The 19,760-nt window shown below is 32.6% G+C and overlaps 1 protein-coding gene across 2 annotated transcripts in view; it reads right to left on the reverse strand.

Moving 5' to 3' along the window:
- Window positions 1-1,640: 1,640 nt before the first annotated feature.
- tango6 (transport and golgi organization 6 homolog (Drosophila)) overlaps window positions 1,641-19,760 on the reverse strand; it is a 30,484-nt gene continuing 12,364 nt past the window's right edge. For both annotated transcript variants that reach the window (XM_056478780.1, XM_056478779.1), the window contains exons 14-18: window positions 17,897-17,954; window positions 15,581-15,739; window positions 9,726-9,877; window positions 6,759-6,872; window positions 1,641-1,896 (exon numbers count right to left, since the gene is read on the reverse strand). In XM_056478780.1, the coding sequence (XP_056334755.1) occupies window positions 1,720-1,896; window positions 6,759-6,872; window positions 9,726-9,877; window positions 15,581-15,739; window positions 17,897-17,954 (660 nt within the window). In that variant the 3' untranslated portion in view covers window positions 1,641-1,719. The remainder of the gene's footprint in view (window positions 1,897-6,758; window positions 6,873-9,725; window positions 9,878-15,580; window positions 15,740-17,896; window positions 17,955-19,760) is intronic.

A 19,760-nucleotide genomic window follows, 5' to 3' on the forward strand; every position in this document is an offset into this window, starting at 1 on the left:
ATAGATGTGCCATATTCTACAAATAATAACACTTGTCCAGCCTCTTCACCCTTGTGGACTACTCTGCCCACATACAGCGACAAGCAGAGGACACTACAGTTTGACAAATATTGCTGCTGTTAGACAACATAATGTACTTTTGAGGCTTTTTAGGTGAGAATGTAGTTGTTTATATGGCAACTATGCAGTTTATTTAAAAGGACAGTGCCTATTTATAAATATTTATCATTTCTGAGAGACAGCACGTCGGTGGCCATTAGCCGGTCAGAGCAAAGACGGTTGACGTTGTCCATCCACAAGATGGCGACAGAGACTGCATTATAAGCCCTTAAAGGATACAAACAGCGTGATTTCTGACTACAGCTGATCAAATCAAATATTCTGGATAAAGTATTATTCGTTTTATTTTGGCTAGAATAAAAGCAATTTTTTTATTTTTTAAAAAACTTAGACAAATCAGACAAATTTATTAGCCCCTTAAGTTAATTTTTTTTCGATAGTCTACAGAACAAACCATCATTATACATTTACATACACATACATATATATATATATATATACATATATATATGTATATATATACATATATATATATATATATATATATATATATACATATATATATATACATATATATATATACATACACATACATACATACACATACATACATACACATACATACATATACATACATACATATACATACATATATATACATATATATATATATATATATATACATATATACATATATATATATATATATATATACATATATATATATATATATATATACATATATATATATATACATATATATATATACATACATATACATACATACATATACATACATATATATACATATATATATATATATATATATATATACATATATATATATATACATATATATATATACATATATATATACATATATATATATATACATATATATATATACATATATATATATATACATATATATATATACATATATATATATACACATATATATATATATATATATATATATACATATATATATATATATATATATATATATATATATATATATATATATATATATATATATATACATATATATATATATATATATATATATATATATATATATATATATATATATATATATATATATATATATATATATATACACACACATACATACATGCATACATACATATATACACATACATGCACGCACTCACGCACACACACATACTGAATTAAAAAAAAATTAAATAAAGGGGGCAAATCTCATTTATGGGATACATTTTATCATACAATGTGATTTAATAAGGTTAGTGGGAGTAAATTTACTGCCTTTTGTTCCAATTAATTAAAAAAGCATGTCTGAACACTTGTTTAGCAAACAACTTGTTTTAACAGGTTGTTTAGCAACCTTATTTCATTGCTTTACACACTCATTATGAAAATGAGCTGCTGCATCTGTTTTTTATTTTTGGCACTAATGAATTGCCCAGTTCATTACATCTTTGACGTTTGTCTTATTATATGTTGATCAAAGTTTACAAATAACTTTTACCTGCCTAATTTACCGACCACTCATACATGAGAAAAAGTTCTTAAAAGGAAACAAAAAGAAACACCCATTTACCACAAGTATAAATGATTTAATGGACGATAGAAAACTAAAAGAGAAGCTTTTGGCTACATTAATCTGGAGCATTTTCAAGGAAGTACCACAATCTTTTTCTCGAGTTTCTGCTGAGGGAAGATGAACCTCCTCATGACGTCATCCAGTTCCTCGAGAGCGATTTGAGCGTGAAGTTTGACAACATCATCTGAGTCTGATCTAACAACCCACTTTAGAGCTCGATACAGCTCCAACAAAACATCGGCAAGAACCTGAAAGAGAGAGAGAAAACACTTAGCAAGCAGATGTCCTGTTACTGTACAACTCAATGTGAGAAAAAGAACAAACGAGGAGAGAAAAATAATGAGTACGATATATGTCTCTTGAGGCAGATGGTCTGTTGACCTTCCCTTACAGCAGGAAAGTGCTTTTGTGTGCAGTCAGCTGTTTTAACATTACACCAGGCGATGTGACTTATGGTTTACCTGGACGAACCGTCTTATTACTCACTGCAACAGCTGGACAGAGTAACAACCTTTCCTCATACCAGAAGAAGCTTTCTCAAGCTGCATCCTGGGAAACTCAACAGACGGCCGTGACAGATTTGACTTTGCACTCGGGCCAATGCCAAGGAACATCAGCCCCTCAGCCCCTCATGTGGTAAACCCTGTCCTGTAAAGTGCATGTGCAAATTTAGCAGGGGTAAGGGGACAAACTATGGTGGACAATGGTGCTGTAAATCAAGAGGTCAACAGTATAAAGGGTCATTTGCAGAGGCAGTGGTCACTTTAGTCTGCTCTCAGGTCACAGGATGAGAACATGCGTGTTTAAAGAGAGTCTAAGATGTGTTTAATGTGAACAAACCCACCAAAATTCCAAATCTTTAAAAGGACAAAGCAGATGAAGATTCTGCAGACTGACATATGTAAACTTGCCCATAAATATACCACTTTATACAAGAATAAACTGCTTGTTTTGAAGCATGAAGTTTCAGTTTTTTACCTTTCCAGACCATTGCTTACTCCCAATTAAAGTTATCCTAACAAGATTAAAAAAAGCAGTTTTTAAACTGCATATATTCAAAATTTACAGTATGGAAACTTAAATTAGATATCTGAAAAGACAATGAGAGAACACTTTCAGATTCCTCTCAGTTATTGGTGTTGATCTGGCACCTGGTGGAAATGTGCTTAAAAATGGCCCTTTATGCTATTCTGCAGCAGCGTTTCATCTAAATCTGTGATGTCTAGAATATTGCATCTTTATAACATCACTACTTCAAGACAAAGACAAATAATGAACAGGATAATGTGTAAAATCCCAATGGTTAACTAGATCAAAACTGCTACTGGAAATGCTCATCAGTTCAACACTGAAAATTGTATATCTCGTTTGTCACAGGGGGCATGCATGAAATGTTCCTGAATGAAAGTGAAAGTGCCAAACTGCAGTTAAAGTTGATAAATTAAAAATGAAACACCCGAAAATACATGAAACTCCAGAGAAAATGTGGATAGCGTGGCGACGTAATGACATTAATCGAATTATGTGCTATAACATGTAAAACGGGATGATGAAAGGAACATTCAAAAAGCAACTCATGTAAACACCTTAATCATATTATAATTCAAATACTGATGTCCATGTAAACATAGTCAGTGTCTCTCGACAGGTTAACAGAATTTGTATCGAAAGTTACCTCTCATTAGCAGAATCAAACAGGCTAGGCTAAACTTTGCTGATGAGAGTGTTATATGAACAGAATAATTGATGTTCTCTCATAAATACAGTACAGAGTATATATATATATATTTCCCCAATTCATCTTTATTTCTATAATGCTTTTTACAATGTAGATTTTGTCAAAGCAGCTTAACATTAATAAAGACTAATGAGCTATTATATTTATGGAATATTACAGCAATTCAGACAGGGATGAGAGTAGCGTACAACAGGGATCCCTAACCACTGGCTTGTGAAAGAGTTTCTACCGGGACACCAGAACGCAAAATTACTCTGTATGAGATTTGACTTAATTGTGAGTTACCCCTTTAAGAACCAATATCATATCTGTGTACATCACAGACCAGACATACCGTGCTAGAATTCTAAACATCTCTAAATGTTTTCTACCAGGTATGAACATCAACGCCACAATCGGGATTAGTTTGCCTTGCTTAGCAACGTATTTACAATATGGCAGATATCAGAGCATGTCTTTAAAAGATTCAGTTACTTCAGCAAGACTGGGAAATAAACTTCTCTCTCTATCATAGTGAGTTATATTAGTTTGTTTTGGTTTGTTGTTGCATGCATTTGTGATATAGATTTAATTTCACATACACTCCACCTCCAGAATTTGCAAAAGATTAATACATTCTAGAAAGGGAATGAGCAGCATTAATGATCTCTTTCATGAAATGTTTGACTGTATTGAATTATTTCATGACATTTACAATATATTTTCAATATATTTTACTATTATGACACTAAAACAACAGAACTTTAGCACGGATGAATGGAATGTCAATCTACCAGTCTATTGACAAAAACAAACAAACAATTTTGTTAATAAAACACAAATATCATTTAGTGATGTGATTCATATGGTCTCACAACAGGGTACACATCTGTTGAAAATGCCTGATAACAGTCTGGTGGATCAGAGATTCAGCTGATTCACCGCTCTAATTGGTTAATGTAGTTACAGCCGTAATTCAGAACTTGTGATACATAAAAGTTAAGAAGATTCTCATGAAACTTCAAATCCTAGAAGTAAAACTATTACCTCTTTACCTATTCACATAAATAATTATTAGCTTGACGCATGTTGATGTATGTATGACACGTTACTGCACGAAAAAGTACTTTTCAATAATGTGGCAACCAACAAACAACACATTTAGTACATATAGGAATAGTAGGAACAACATTGGCATTAACAAGGACCTAAAAATGTACAAATAGTTTACAGTTATGGTTTTGAAATGGTTTAGATTTATAACTTGTTCTCATCATGCACCCAGTGACCTGTAGGAGATAGTGTGGAATGAAAGGCATTGTTTGTAAAGTGATTGTGGCCGTGGGAATGTGAATGATGATTACACAGAGCAGTGCTTGTGTTCTGCAGCAGGTGACTACTAAATAAGAGACTAGAAACTACAGCTGTTGCTCATCAGTGCAGATGCTGAATGAGTTCCTCCCACTGAACATGAGCACTTATGACACCACACTGGAAGACCTAACAACCTACTCCATAACCTCTTACACACACACACAAAACACAGATGTATTTATTAACCTAAGAGAATGTCCTTCTGTTTTCAAAATTGTTTTAGAAACAATGTGTTTTCACTTTAAGAATCTGATCTCATGCTCGAACTTTCCTTTTTCACATGAAATGGAAAATTCAGGATTAAACACATGCTGTAAATAATAATAATCTATTGTTTGCTGATGAATACATGTTCAAAGGAAATCTCTTAAATTGATTAAGTGACATTAAAAATTCATTCATTCATTAATTTTCCTTTAGCTTAGTCTCTATTTCAGAGGTCGTCACAGCAGAATGAATGCCAATTATTTCAGCATGTTTTACGCAGCAGACACCCTTCCAGCCGCAACCCAGTACTGGGAAACACCCATACACACATTCACATACACACTACAGCCAATTTAGTTGATCCAATTCACCTATACCGCATGTCTTTGGACTGTGGGGGACACCGGAGCACCTGGAGAAAACCCATGTGAACATGGGGAGAACATGCAAACTCCACACAGAAACGCCAACTGGCTTGACAATCTTGAAAAAAAGACAGAATTTTCATAGATATTACGATTTAAAATAATCAGAAATGTTTCTTAAGCACCAAATCAGCATATTTAAATAATTCCTCATGGATCATGCGACACATAAGACTGTAGTGATGGCTGTTAAATGTCAGTTTTCCTTCAAAGTAAAAAGTAACAATTATTAATAAATAATTAATTATTTATACTATTAATATTAATAGGAATAGTATTTAACCTGGTGTATTCAGTTGTTTTTATATTACTCATTTTAAAATGAATTAAAATGATAGTATGTATTGCTATATCGGCAGTATATTTGTTGTTTGCTAATAAAAATATTTTTAAAATTGTTGGCGCAATAGCCTTCAGGGTGTCCTGAGTTCAAGTCCCGGCTTGAGGATATTTCCCGACCCTACCTCCCTCTCTTTCCCCCACTTTGCTTCCTGTCTGATTACTGTCCGATCTAATGAAGGCAAAAAGGCCAAAAATAAATCTATTTTAAAAAAAGCATTGCTACAATAGGTAATTTTATTAGTTATAATAAATATAGGGTGACGCAGTGGCGCAGTAGGTAGCGCAATCGCCTCACAGCAAGAAGGTCGCTGGTTCGAGCCTCGGCTGGGTCAGTTGGCATTTATGTGTGGAGTTTGCATATTTTCCCCACGTTCGCTTGGGTTTCCTCCGGGTGCTCCGGTTTCCGCCACAAGTCCAATAGGAGTGTATGGGTGTTTCCCAGTGATAGGTTGCAGCTACGGTGTAAAACATATGCTGGATAAGTTAGCGGTTCATTTCGCTGTGGCAACCCCAGATTAATGAAGGGACTAAGCCGAAAAGAAAATGAATGAATGAATAAATGAATAATAAATATATATATATTAGTAAACAATTTAATAACATTAAAAACACCGGTAATGTTAGGAGCAATAATAGGGCAATTGACTGTACTGTATGATGTATTGTACCTTTATTAAACTATAATATTCAATACTAAACAATGTTTCAAATATTAAAAAAAAAAGTACATTATTTATATTAAAAACACACATTCATTAAAAATTTCATAAAGGGTGCCCGAACTCGGTCCTGGAGGGCCAGTGTCGTACATAATTTAGTTCCAACCCCAATTAAACACACCCGAACCAGCTAATCAAGCTCTTTCCGGGTATACTAGAAACTTCCAGGCACGTGTGTTGTAGGAAGTTGGAGCTAAACTACACTGGACAGTTAGGAGAGTTTGGGCACCCCTGAATTACATAATTTATTACTTTAATAATATGTTTTTTCACTACCAGCCACTGTATAATGGCTTTTAATTTATACACATATTTAAACTACTCACCTGAGTGGTTTTATCACTTAGGCCTCTGAGAACCAGAGCAATGACGTGGACAGCAGCCCTTCGAACCTCTGCTTCTCTGTCCGTCTTGATCAGAGATGTCAGACACATGCTCAACTGCAGGAACCAGAACACACACACACAAACAGACATAGGTCAAACACAAAGAACAAATGCAGGCATCTGCAATACTGCACCAGTTGATCTTAATGTCAATGCTATGGGTCGATTGATGCTTGAACACGGGTTTGCAGAAGCTGATGTTCAAGACGCTTGAGAAGGGCCTGTTGCAGACCAGCTCTTTCATGAATAAGCAGCTCAGTTAGTCACGCTGACAGAGATGCTTATTCATGAAGTTCTCTACAAAGCACTGCCGCAGCTCAGTCGCTTACTGTAGATTTTCCTAACCACCGTATGCACAAGCAGTGAAACATAAACAAACTGCTTTCCAACTGTGCAGAGCAGTCACACATTTCACTTACTGGCATCAAGGATCAAAGAAAACTGCATTTGAATTTCCTCAAGGAAATGTTACTGTCACTTCCAAAGCAGAAGAAGTGTAATACTGAAGTGTCAGATACAGTTTGCATGAAACTTTATCCATACACATTCATTCAGTCTCAAATTGTTTCGAGTCAGTTCATTTGGGTTTATTTTATTTACATACTGTATGAACGTTTTAATTAACTAAAGTAAATAAAAATATTAAAAACTATCTAGACACTCAAACACTAGTATAATTTATTAAAATGAAGTATGTTAGAAGGACACTGGAAATGAGAATATAAATGAGAACAGTCAATTTAAGTCATTAATAAAAATGACAACAGCTAATCACTAATGCTAGAATAACACTGGGGACACCTAAAATTTATTAATTTTATCTCATGACACTGTGTAATAATGGTTTTGGTTTGCTATGTTCAAGAATCAAATCAACACGTAACGTAAAAGTCACTTTTACAGAAAGTTATGTATTCAGCAGCAGAATACTTCAGTGTGCAAATTAATTAAAGAAAAAACCTAACTGCAATGGACTAAGGCTGGGACGATATATGATATTATATAGAATCACAATAAAATTGATGGCAATAACAATGATAAGCTCTGGACTTTTCTTTTTTTAATTCTATATTGATATTAGAGCCAATCACACAGCAGAAATGTGCAACAATGGGAATCTAAAAGTTTGCTGACATTAGGGATGTACTGAATTTTCGGCCACCGAAAAATTATTGGATGAAAATGTTATGCCATTTAATGGAACCTTTAATGTTTTTGGTCTTTAATTTTTTCTCTTTTAAATCTGGAAGCATTTACAACTGATATCAAAATATGTGTCTTTATTATTCAATATGGAAAATTATTATCGAGATAGCATTTTTGCCATATTGTCCAGCCCTACACGGGACCATAATTTAGACACCATCTGAAAGCTGAATAAAAAAAGCTAACCATCGATGCATGGTTAGGGATAGGAAATAATTAGATCAAAATACAACTATTTGTATTTTACACACACGCACGCACGCACGCACACATACACAGTTGGAGTCAGAATTATTAGCCCCACTCTGCATTTTTTTTTTTCTTTTTTAATATTTCTCAAATGATGTTTAACAGAGCAAGGAAATTTTCACAGTATGTCTGATAATATATTTTCTTCTGGAGAAAGTCTTATTTGTTTTATTTCGGCTATAAAAGCAGTTTTTAATTTTTTAAAAGCCATTTCAAAGTCAAAGTTATTAGTCCTTTTAAACTATATTTTTTTATATATTTTTTTAAATGCATCTTCCTGTTAAACAGAATTTGGGGGAAAAAATAAGCAGGGTGGCTAATAATTCTGACTTCAACTATATATATATATATATATATATATATATATATATATATATATATATATATATATATATATATACACATATACAAATACATACATATACACATACACGAGAGAGACAGAGAGGGAGGGAGAAAGAGAGAGAGAGAGAATGAAGAAAATTAAAAGAGAAAACTACCTTTAAAGTTGTTTAAATAAAGATGCATATTACTAAGAAAAAATTAAGATAATTAATTTTGATTTATTTACAGTAAGAAATTTGAAACGTCTTCATGGAAAATAGATCTTTACTAAATATTCTAATACTTGTTGGCATAAAAGAAAAATCTATAACTGTGACCCATTTAATGTATTTGTAGTTATTCATAATCTTTTATAATCATAATCTTTTTAATTCATAAACTTAAGGCTTTGTGGTCCAGGGTTCACTAACAATTTCAGAAATTTTAGACCAAACATTCTAAAAACTAAATTTGATCATTTAAAATATCACATTTTATAACATAATATAATATAATATAATATAACATAACATAACATAACATAACATAACATAACGTAACATAACGTAACGTAACGTAACGTAACGTAACGTAATGTAATATAATACATTTAAAATGTAACTATTTCATTACATGATGCAAGCCCTTGAATTTGAGAGCACACATCAATTGTTACATAAAGATTTCAAGTCATTGATTTTAACAAGCAAATTAACTCAATTGATGCAGTTGGTGTTCATCCATCACACCCATCTGCTCAGAAACCCTGATCTCAGCACTAGTAGTAGTAATCTTGTGCAGAGAGATGTGCTTGTTTACACACACGCACGCACGCACGCCACACACACACACACACACACACACACACACACACACACACACACACACACACACACACACACACACACACACACACACACACACACACACACACACACACACACACACACACACACAGCTGTGCAGAGTAAAGAGAACCCTGACATCACAGCAGAAGGAGCCCTGGGCATCTGCTTAAAAAGAACTAATTACAGACTGAACTGAACCACACACAGATTGAGCTTTTCAACAGCTCGACTGGTTGTCTTGACGTTTAGGTGTTGAATGCTGGAGTGGTCAGACTCGTACCTCTTGTGCCAATGATCCGAGTGAAAAGTTGAGACGTTGGCAGAGTTCGCCCAAGTTAGAGAGGCTGCTGGCGCGAACACTACTGTCCTCGTCTCGTGTGCCGCTCAGAAACACACCAATCAGAGGACGGCCATAGTGTGGCGCGAGGTCACCTACAAGACAAAGACAAGCTTTTGTTTATTATTTGTATTTTCAGATGTGCTGTCAAGGATTTTTCTTTAACCCAATACTGAGTATGGCTTGAAATGAAATAAGATTGCTGTTGACCTCTTTATTTTCTTACTTGGATATAGCTTGTTCAAACTACTTATTTAAAATGAGCTGAAACTACACAATTCTTGAGATTTTGTTGGAACAACTTTTTTTTATGTTCAATCCACTAAAATTGGTTATATTTGTAAAGTTAACTTAATCGATTTGTGTTGAGACAATATGAATGAATTGTGTGAAACCCTTATTTTTTTACAGCGTACAATGAATATTCATTTTACAACTAACATTTTTATAGGCCTTTAAAAACAGAGCTTATGCAAAACATGCATAATGGGATACTTTGCTCACTAAAGAGCCTGCAAAGTATACTGTAACTGCACCCATAAAATGTAATTAAACACTCTTCAATTTGTGACAACAAAAAAATAATGACAAATAATATAAAAAAATCTGTAATATTTTGATTGTATAACAATAGTAACATAATTGTACAATTTAAAATAACTAAATAACTACACTGTAATTTATTATATATTAAAATGTAGTTTATTACTTTAACTCAAGTATTCAGTATCACATGCATTGATTTGCTTCAAATTTTAATTTATTTTAAAATATTTAAAACATTTTAAAATATTAACAATGTTAAAAGTGTTTTCCATTGATGCTTGACCTGTCACAATAATCAATATATCGACTTATTGCACAACACATGACCTCAATATTTGTTGGTGATGCTATATATATATATATATATATATATAGCCTATACAGTGTCAGTATGGTTAAAAAACGCTATAGTATTTACTATAAATTACTATAGTAAGAGTTGGGTGTAACACGTTCCACAGTAACACGTTATGTTATTCTATGTATTCTAATTATATTTTTGGGAAATGCAGTAATGTAACAAATTACATTTTAAATTTGTGTAACTTGTTTACAGTTATTAAAGTCAATGTAATTCTGTTACTTACATTACAAATATGGTTTAGAGGAAAAAATGCTTCATTTAAATCATGTTTTCTGCTGCAACGTCAGTTAATAAGCATGTGCTTTTAAATTGCTGGAGAACGTGAGCTGAAATGACTAAGGGTCGAGAATGGTTGCTTCTTCAAGTGGAAATGCAGACATTACTTTGATTTCATTGAGCGGAAAAACTAAAATATTGCTATGAAATGCAGTCAATGTCCAATATCTCAAGAAATTTTGACTGCTTTTAACTCGACCAGCAACTTGTTGAAGCACTTTATTAGAAAGCATTCTATGTCAAAACTCGTCACCAAGGAGGACATTGGTGGCCCAAGCTGCTGTGATCAACCCATTCTAATGTTTTTCAGTGAATGTTAAATTACCGAAAGTGCTGCAGTTTATTTTGTATTTCATAGGTGTATTTTATATGTTTTAAAGTAACTTCAAAGTAAAGTAATTAGTAATCTGATTACTTTTGACATTAAGTAGTCGGAATGTAATCATAATTTTCCAGTAGTAGACAGTAATTTGTAATCTATTACTTTTTTTTTTAAAGTAACTTACCCAACACTGACTATAGTATATTTGTGGGTGTCTGAAAACTGAAAATAGATCTGGTAGCAGATTTCACAGCCTCTGTTACTTTTTACCTTGCACTTTTTTGTGCAACATTTATTGTTATTTATTTGTTTAGGATATACGTTTTCACATTTTGATTCCAATGCTGAATTATTCAATTGTTAAAATGATTGATGAATGAAATATTTATAAGAATAAAATATTATGTGTTCTTTGTAAGAGTATATAATAGGTAAATTAAGTAAAAATGGTCTTAAAATGACAATAATACTGTTTATTGCAATATATTTTGGTGCAATATATCGTACAACAAAAAATAGATATCGTGACAGGCCTAGTTGAGGCAAAAAAAAAAAAAAAAAAACAGTAATGATTTAAGATAGAAATCTGTTTGTAACATTATAAATGTCTTTACAGTCACTTTTGTATCATTTAATCCATACTTTTATTTTCTTTTACTTCATATGACACTGAAAAATCGGCTTTACCAAAACAAGAATGCATACATTTTTTTAATATAGTAAAATACAGAGTAATTGTATTAATATTTCAAAATTTTACAGTTGTAATTGTATTTTTTAATTTTTTTATGAATATCTAAATTATTCAAAACTACATAGTAAAGTAAAGTGATATCAAATAGATATAATGGGGAATTTTTAAAAAACAACAACTCTGATTCTTCCTGATACAACACAGACAGCAAGTAGACATGGAGTGAGAGTGCAAGCCTGAATGCACAATGACAAACCACAAACACACAAAGGTGAAGTCACCACTTCAATCTCTCCATCTCAGTGTGAAAGTCTGAGAAATCCAAAGCCCATTTCAACAGAATGAGCAAAGTCGCCTTTTTAAATTTTTTTTATTTTATTACATACATATACCTACATATACACATATATATATATATATATATATATATATATATATATATATATATATATATATATATATATATATATATATATATATATATATATATATATATATATATATATATATATGTGTGTATATGTAGGTATATGTATATATATATATATAGTTGAAGTCAGAATTATTAGGCCCCCTTTGAATTTTTTTTCTTTTTTAAATATTTCCCAAATTATGTTTAACAGACCAAGGAAATTTTCACAGCATGTCTGATTATATTTTTTCTTCTAAGAAAGTCTTTATTTCCGCTAGAATAAAGGTAGTTATTAATTTTTTAAACCCAATTTTAATGGCAAAATTTTTAACACCTTTAAGCTATATTTTTTTCTGATAGTCTACAGAACAAACCATAGTTATACAATAACTTGCCTAATTACCCTAACCTGCCCAGTTAACCTAATTAAGCCTCAAAATGTCACTTTAAGCTGTATAGAAGTGTCTTGAAAAATATCTAGTAAAATATTATTTACTGTCATCATGGCAAAGATCAAATAAATCAGTTATTAGAAATGAGTTATTAAAACTATTATGTTTAGAAATGTGTTGAAAAACATCTTCTCTCCGTGCAACAGAAATTGGGGGAAAAAATAAACAGGGGAGCTAATAATTCAGGAGGGCTAATAATTCTGACTTCAACTGTATATATATATATATTGTGAGGGCTGAGAAAAGGGCTCTGACAATTAAAAAAAATCCTCAGACTAACTAAGTATAAGAGAAAAAATGTGCGTTCTTTAAAGTAAAATCATCAAGGATAAAACGAAACAAAAAGCCATTAAAACATCTACCAGGAGGGTCCAGAATCTGCTGATTTTCCTGGCCCTGTCTGATATAGCATTCAAACTGTATAAAGCCTTCCAGAAGCCATGTGGCAGGTCCTATTCAGACATCAATGTCTGCTTGTTCATCTGACCAATCCTCTAAACACATCAAAAGCCCTTTAATGGCTATTGTGAATTAGATCTATGAGAAGAAGGAAAAAAAAAACGCAGAGTGTTAACGCACACTTCTTTGATGCCACGCTTCTTGTTAACAGTGGCCATCTGTCTAATCCCCTATTAAGCGATCTTAAATCAGAAATCCTACTTTTGATTTTCGACAGAGCAAATGTGTGTACTTTACGAAACAGCATGCTAAATGTAGCTCATATTAGTTATTAGTCAAGGATTTGATTAAATAAGTGTCTCATTAGATGATACTGATGAGCTGAAAATGTAAATGGAGCTCGAATGTGTGAGTGAAGTGTGCGATGCCCCCTGCTGTGTGTGAAGATGCGATGAATGTGACGGAGAGCTGTGAGACTCTTTGTGCGGTTTCGGCCGACTGGAGCAGCTGTTGGGCTTTTTTCAGAACGCGGTCTGTTAGCGTTGAGGAGTCAGGCCAAGACGACATGCCACAGACCCAGACTCAATGATCACCAGACACAATGAAGAACCGCATGCTTGTGCTAGGGATACGCTGCTGCCTAGATGTAACAAACAGGTCCTGTGCTACATGTGGTATAGGTGAATTGGGTAAGCTAAATTGCCCATAATGTAGTGTGAATGAGTGTGTATGGATGTTTCCCAGTGATGGGTTGCAGCTGGAAGGGCATCCACTGCTTAAAACATGCTGGATAAGTTGGTGGTTCATTCCGCTGTGGCGACTCCAGATTAATAAAGGGACTAAGCCGAAAAGAAAATGAATGAATGAATGGAAACCACTGACATTCACACTAGGAAATAAATACCATGGATGATCATAGCTACTGGTTTTCTTTAAAATATTTTTATTTGTGTTTAACAGAGGAAGACAATTCTATCATATTTGAAAAAGAGGACGGTGAGTAAATAATGACAGAATTTAATTTTTTTGGGTTAACTAGCCCCTTAATGTGTCCTTGATAAATTAACTCATCCATTTTCCTTCAGCTTAGTCACTTTATTCATCGCCACAGCAGAATGAACCGCCAACTTATCCAGCATATGTTTTACACAGCGGATGCCCTTCCAGCTGCAACCCATTACTGGGAAATACCCATAGACACTCATTCACACACATACACTACGGCTAATTTAGTTTATTCAATTCCCCTATACCGCATGTCTGTGGGGGAAACGGGAGCACCCGAAGGAAAAACCCACGCGAACACGGGGAGAACATGCAAACTTCACACAGAAACGCCAAATGACCCAGCCAGGGCTCGAACCAGGGACCTTTTTGCTGTGAGGTGACAGTGCTAACCACTGAGGCACCGTATCTCCATCCTTGATAAATATAAAAAGGTAAATATATTTTTATTGCATTTTCAACTGGTACTGTGTCAGTTTCCACAAAAATATAAAGCAGTTTTCAACACTGATAAAGAGGAAGAAAGTGTTTTTTGGGCAGCTGATCATATTAGAATTTTTTCTGAAGGATGATGTGACACTGAAGACTAGAGAATTGATGTTAACTAAAAAACTAATTTGATTTTAAAGGGCACCTATGATGAAAATCAGCTTTTGGAAGCTGTTTGGACAGAACTGTGTGTAGCTATAGTGTGTCCACTGTCATATTGGAGTGATGTAAAGACAATAAGTCTCTTTTTGAAAATTTCTTGACGTTAAAATAGGACTCAAATCCCTGTGAATTTGTGTGTGTGTGTGTGTGTGTGTGTGTGTGTGTCCTGCAAACAGTATTTGTGTGTGACTCATCCTTTCAAAAAGGCTAGAACAAACCCCAACACAAATACATGAAGTAAACTTACTTGGTATTTTTGACTAGTGACCTTATTTCAGCTTCATCCATGTCTGTCTCAATTACTGACTGCTGTTTATCTTACGTAACGGTGGGCAGGGAGAACCAGCTCATTTGGATTTAAAGCCACAGGCTACAAAAACAGCTACAATGTATTCAGACACCAAAATGGGCAGATTCTACATTCTAAAATAAATAATCTGATGGGTCTTTTGAGCTGAAACTTTAGACACATTCTGGAGACACCAAAATCTTATCTTAGATCTTGTAAAAGGGGTCAAATAGAAGCCCTTTAAATTGCAATTCACAATTTGAACATTTCAGCTGTTTTGTGGTAAGCAGAATAGGCTACTTTTAAAAACATGTTTAAAAAAACAATACTGATGCCAAACTTTTGACTGGTAGTGTATAAAGGCACTAGAGGCAGTGGCTGTGCTCACCCATGGCTCTGCTGGCTCTCATTAAAACCTCGCCCACTTTAAGTCGTGTCTCGAGGGATCGCTCTTTATGGGGGGGACCGTCGCTCACATCGGTCTGATACTCTCCCAGCAGTCTCTGCAGAATCTGCTCAGGGAAAGAGTCAGCCAACACTGCCAAGCCTGAAAAAGAAAAAAAGATACAACAGATTTGAGAGAAAATCTGACAGACCCTCTTCAAGGCAGAATAAAAAAACAGGATACCAGAGCATTGAAAAGATCGTTCACCCCAAAAATAAAAATGCGGTCATCAGTTAGTCACCCTTCATTTGGTCCAAACCCTGATTGTGTTTCTTTTATTCTGTTGAACACAAAAGAAGACATTTTCAAGAATGCTGGGAAACAGCAGCCAATGACTACTATAGTGTGTATTTTTCCTACTATGGATGCCAATGGCTACCGGTTTTCAACATTCTTCAAAATATCTACATATTCCTTTGTGTTCAACAGAAAAAAAGCAGCTCATAAATATATAAAGGCACCTGATGAAAGAGTGAATGATAAGTACATTTTCAATTTGGGTGAACTGTGCCTTTAAAACTCTGTTGTTCCTCAACAGGACTGAGAAGGGTTGAGAGAAGGTCCTGCATGACCATTCATGGGCAAAAGGTGATATCATGTGGCTTGCAAACAGAGTGGCTTTAGAAAATAGACCCAAAATAGACCACTTCATAACAGTTTGTTGGCCCAGAAATGGTGTCCTTGAAATTCCTATAGTTGTTCCTTAAATAACCTAAGATTGATATAGTATATAGTATATATATATATATATATATATATATATATATATATATATATATATATATATATATATATATATATATATATATATAAACCTCCAGATCACAGTGCAGTATACAGTGCACCATTTAAGTTTGGGGTCAGGTAGATTTTTAAGTCTCTCAGGCTCTTATTTCAGTAAAAACAGTTCTCTTGTGAAATATGATTGCAATTCAATAACTGTTTCATAATCTTTGTCAATTTAATGTGGAAATGAAAAGGAAAGCAATAAATTAGTTTTTTACTGACCACAAAACTGATTACATAAAATGATGGCAACACATTACAATAAGGTTCCATTAATTAATGTTTGTTAATGTATGTACTAACATAAATAAACAAATAACTATATATTTATAACACTTTTTATTACTCTTTGTTTTCATTAGTTAGCGAAAACATTTATTCATTGTTAGTTCATTTTAACTTACAGTACATTAGCTAATGTACTTTGGATTTTAATAATACATTACTAAATGTTAAAATATGATTAATAAATGCTGTACAAGTATGTTTCATTCTTAGTTCATGTTAGAATATATATTAACTAACAATTACTTATGCCACCTTATTGTAAAGTTTGACCAAATTTATATACATATGGGTAAAATATGACTTTTTCTAGTGACTGCATCAAATTATATTCACAAAATCGATCGCACAATCAATACAAAGAAAGGATATCAAACCCAAGTGTCTATTTTATTGTTTTAAATATATTTGGGAAGATGAAATATCAATGAAAAAACATATAAATGTATTTTATATAAAATGACAGAATGGACCTCATTACAGTCAAGGACAAAACATCATCTTAGTTTTATTTTTAAAGCGTAAGTTGGTCAATCCCCACAGTATCTTATATATAGTTTGATGGAGTACTGCTTAAATACTTATACTACTAGATCAGCAGATATACTCCTACTTAGGATGCCATTTTTTCACACAGAAAAGGTTAGGTCGATCTGCATTGTCTAAATATGCTCCATATGTATGGAATGAGCTTCAAGATATATTACATATGAAATCCGTACCATCTATCTATATTTAAAAATATTTTAAAGACTGTCCATTTAGAACAGCGCATGTTTTAACAATTGATTATGGTTTATATTATTTTTGTGTGTGTCTATGTCTTGTGATATGCATTTTTTGTAACTCTGTCCTATGTGCTAAATGCTAAAATCTAGTGTATTGTAAAATAGTGACAATTTCTGGCAAAGTATAAAGATAATTTCAATTAAATTCTATTATTAAACCTTTTTGGCTTTGACCAACATACAAATTTTACATTATTAAAATGTAATTCACTTTATATTCAATTCGAAGCTTCAAAACTTTTTCTATTATTTATAATCACCACCACAAATAAACTAAAATAAATGGATAATCATGCTCTTACTCAAAAAAAAATCATCATTTAAACATGTAGGCAATAACAGCTGTGATTGTTATATTTTGTTGCATTTCTGAGAAGTTCAGGCTAAAATAATGAATTACCTTGAATGGCAGACAGATACACAAAGGAGTCTTCATGCTCCAGGTTTTCCAGAAAGAGCTGCAACACATTGAAATAATTCACAAAAAGCTGAGCCAAAAATTAGGGCAGAGTTAATTAATTCATTCGTCTAATTATCGCTGACAGTTTTTCAAGCAGCCATTAGCTCAGCTCTCAGCGCGTTTAACAGTAATGCAAATTAAAGCATGTCTGTGGCCTGCGGTTTTCGAAGATTTAAATGAGTTTGCATGAGGTGAGAGAGAATATAAGAGTACGGCAAAATTAACACAACAGATAATACACATACAAAAACAGAAATACAATTCAAAACATACTTAATAGAAATGAAAAAGAAGCTATTCACAACCCTGAGGTACACCTATGTTATCTGGTCTCTGCATCCATGTTTAGATGTGAATTGGTTGTATTTATGAAGCGCTGGTCACAGAAGAGGCTTTTATTAGAAAGAATATTAGATGAAACGCTGCAGAAAGACACTCATCATAACTAGATCCCATGAGAGTCTTCAGGCGCCCTCAAGCAAGAGGTTTTACACACCAAACATCTCACCTCATTTATAAAACATGGTCTAGACCGTCACCTACCCTCAAAGCACAGGAGAACATTGAAAATTGCTGGCCCAAATAAACAGTGTCAACCAGGGAAGAGTCTACACAAAGCCCCAGGAGAGATGAGTACGGGACACCTGGCTTGAGCATCAGAGAGAATAATGCAGGTTCCATAATGATGGCTCGCATCAAAGCTCTATTCGAGAACTCTAAATGACCCGAAGAAGCACTAAAGGGGAAATTATTTTGTAAGTTAAAAATGTAAGAAAATTCATCAGACGTTTGCGATCTAATAATTGGAACTGGAAATTATACACAGCATAAATAATAGTATAAAAATGACATATTACTAGAAAGGTGTGCTTACTTTATTTATTTATTTAATTATTGTTTGTAATAATTCATGATCATGAATCATCCATTGAAGCTTTATACAAGAATTGCTTTAATAGGAAACCAAATGTGTAGCTTTTTATTAAAATGAATGTACTTTCAACACATTGTTTTTTACAACAATTAGTGAATGTGATACTTTCAAATTAAACATTAGATATAATTCATCCTTTAATTCCCTGTATTTTCTTTATTAATTTTAATTTATTTTATACTCACTGTGGTATTCTGATTAGTTGTCTTTGTTATTTTTATGTTTTCAAAATAACAATATATATATTTTTTATTGAGTTGCACTTAACAATACAATTTTGACCCCAGTAAGTACTAATTATAGTTAAGAAGACAGAACAAAATCACTTTGTATTAAATTTTTTATTTATTAAACTCTTAATTTAATAAGTTATATAAAATATCCTACCGGTAGCCCTAAATAGAACCAAAATCTTTAGAAAACTAAAATCTTTAGTTCACCTCACTCCAAATCCAATCCTGTAAATTTACAAAAATAAATGAATAAATAAATAAATAAATAAATAAATAAATAGAGTATTTACATCAGAAAAAAAATTGAAAAATAAAATAAAATGAAAAAAAAAAATCTAAATAAAAAATAGAGTATTTACATAAAAAAAACGAAAAAATAAATCAACTAAATGAAAAAAAAATCTAAAATAAAAAAAGAGTATTTACAGCAGAAAAAAAGCAAACAAAATCTAAAATAAAAAATGAATAAGTATTTACATTTAAAAATGAAACAAATAAAATAAAAATGACAAAAATCAGAAATAAAAAATTAAGTATTTACATTAGAAAAAAACTAATAAATAAAATGTAAAAAAATCAAAAATATGAAAAATAAATAGTGTATTTACACCAGAAACAAAAAATGAAAAAAAAATGA

Source organism: Danio aesculapii, chromosome 18 (assembly GCF_903798145.1).
Source record: "Danio aesculapii chromosome 18, fDanAes4.1, whole genome shotgun sequence".
In the NCBI taxonomy this organism is placed as follows: domain Eukaryota; kingdom Metazoa; phylum Chordata; class Actinopteri; order Cypriniformes; family Danionidae; genus Danio; species Danio aesculapii.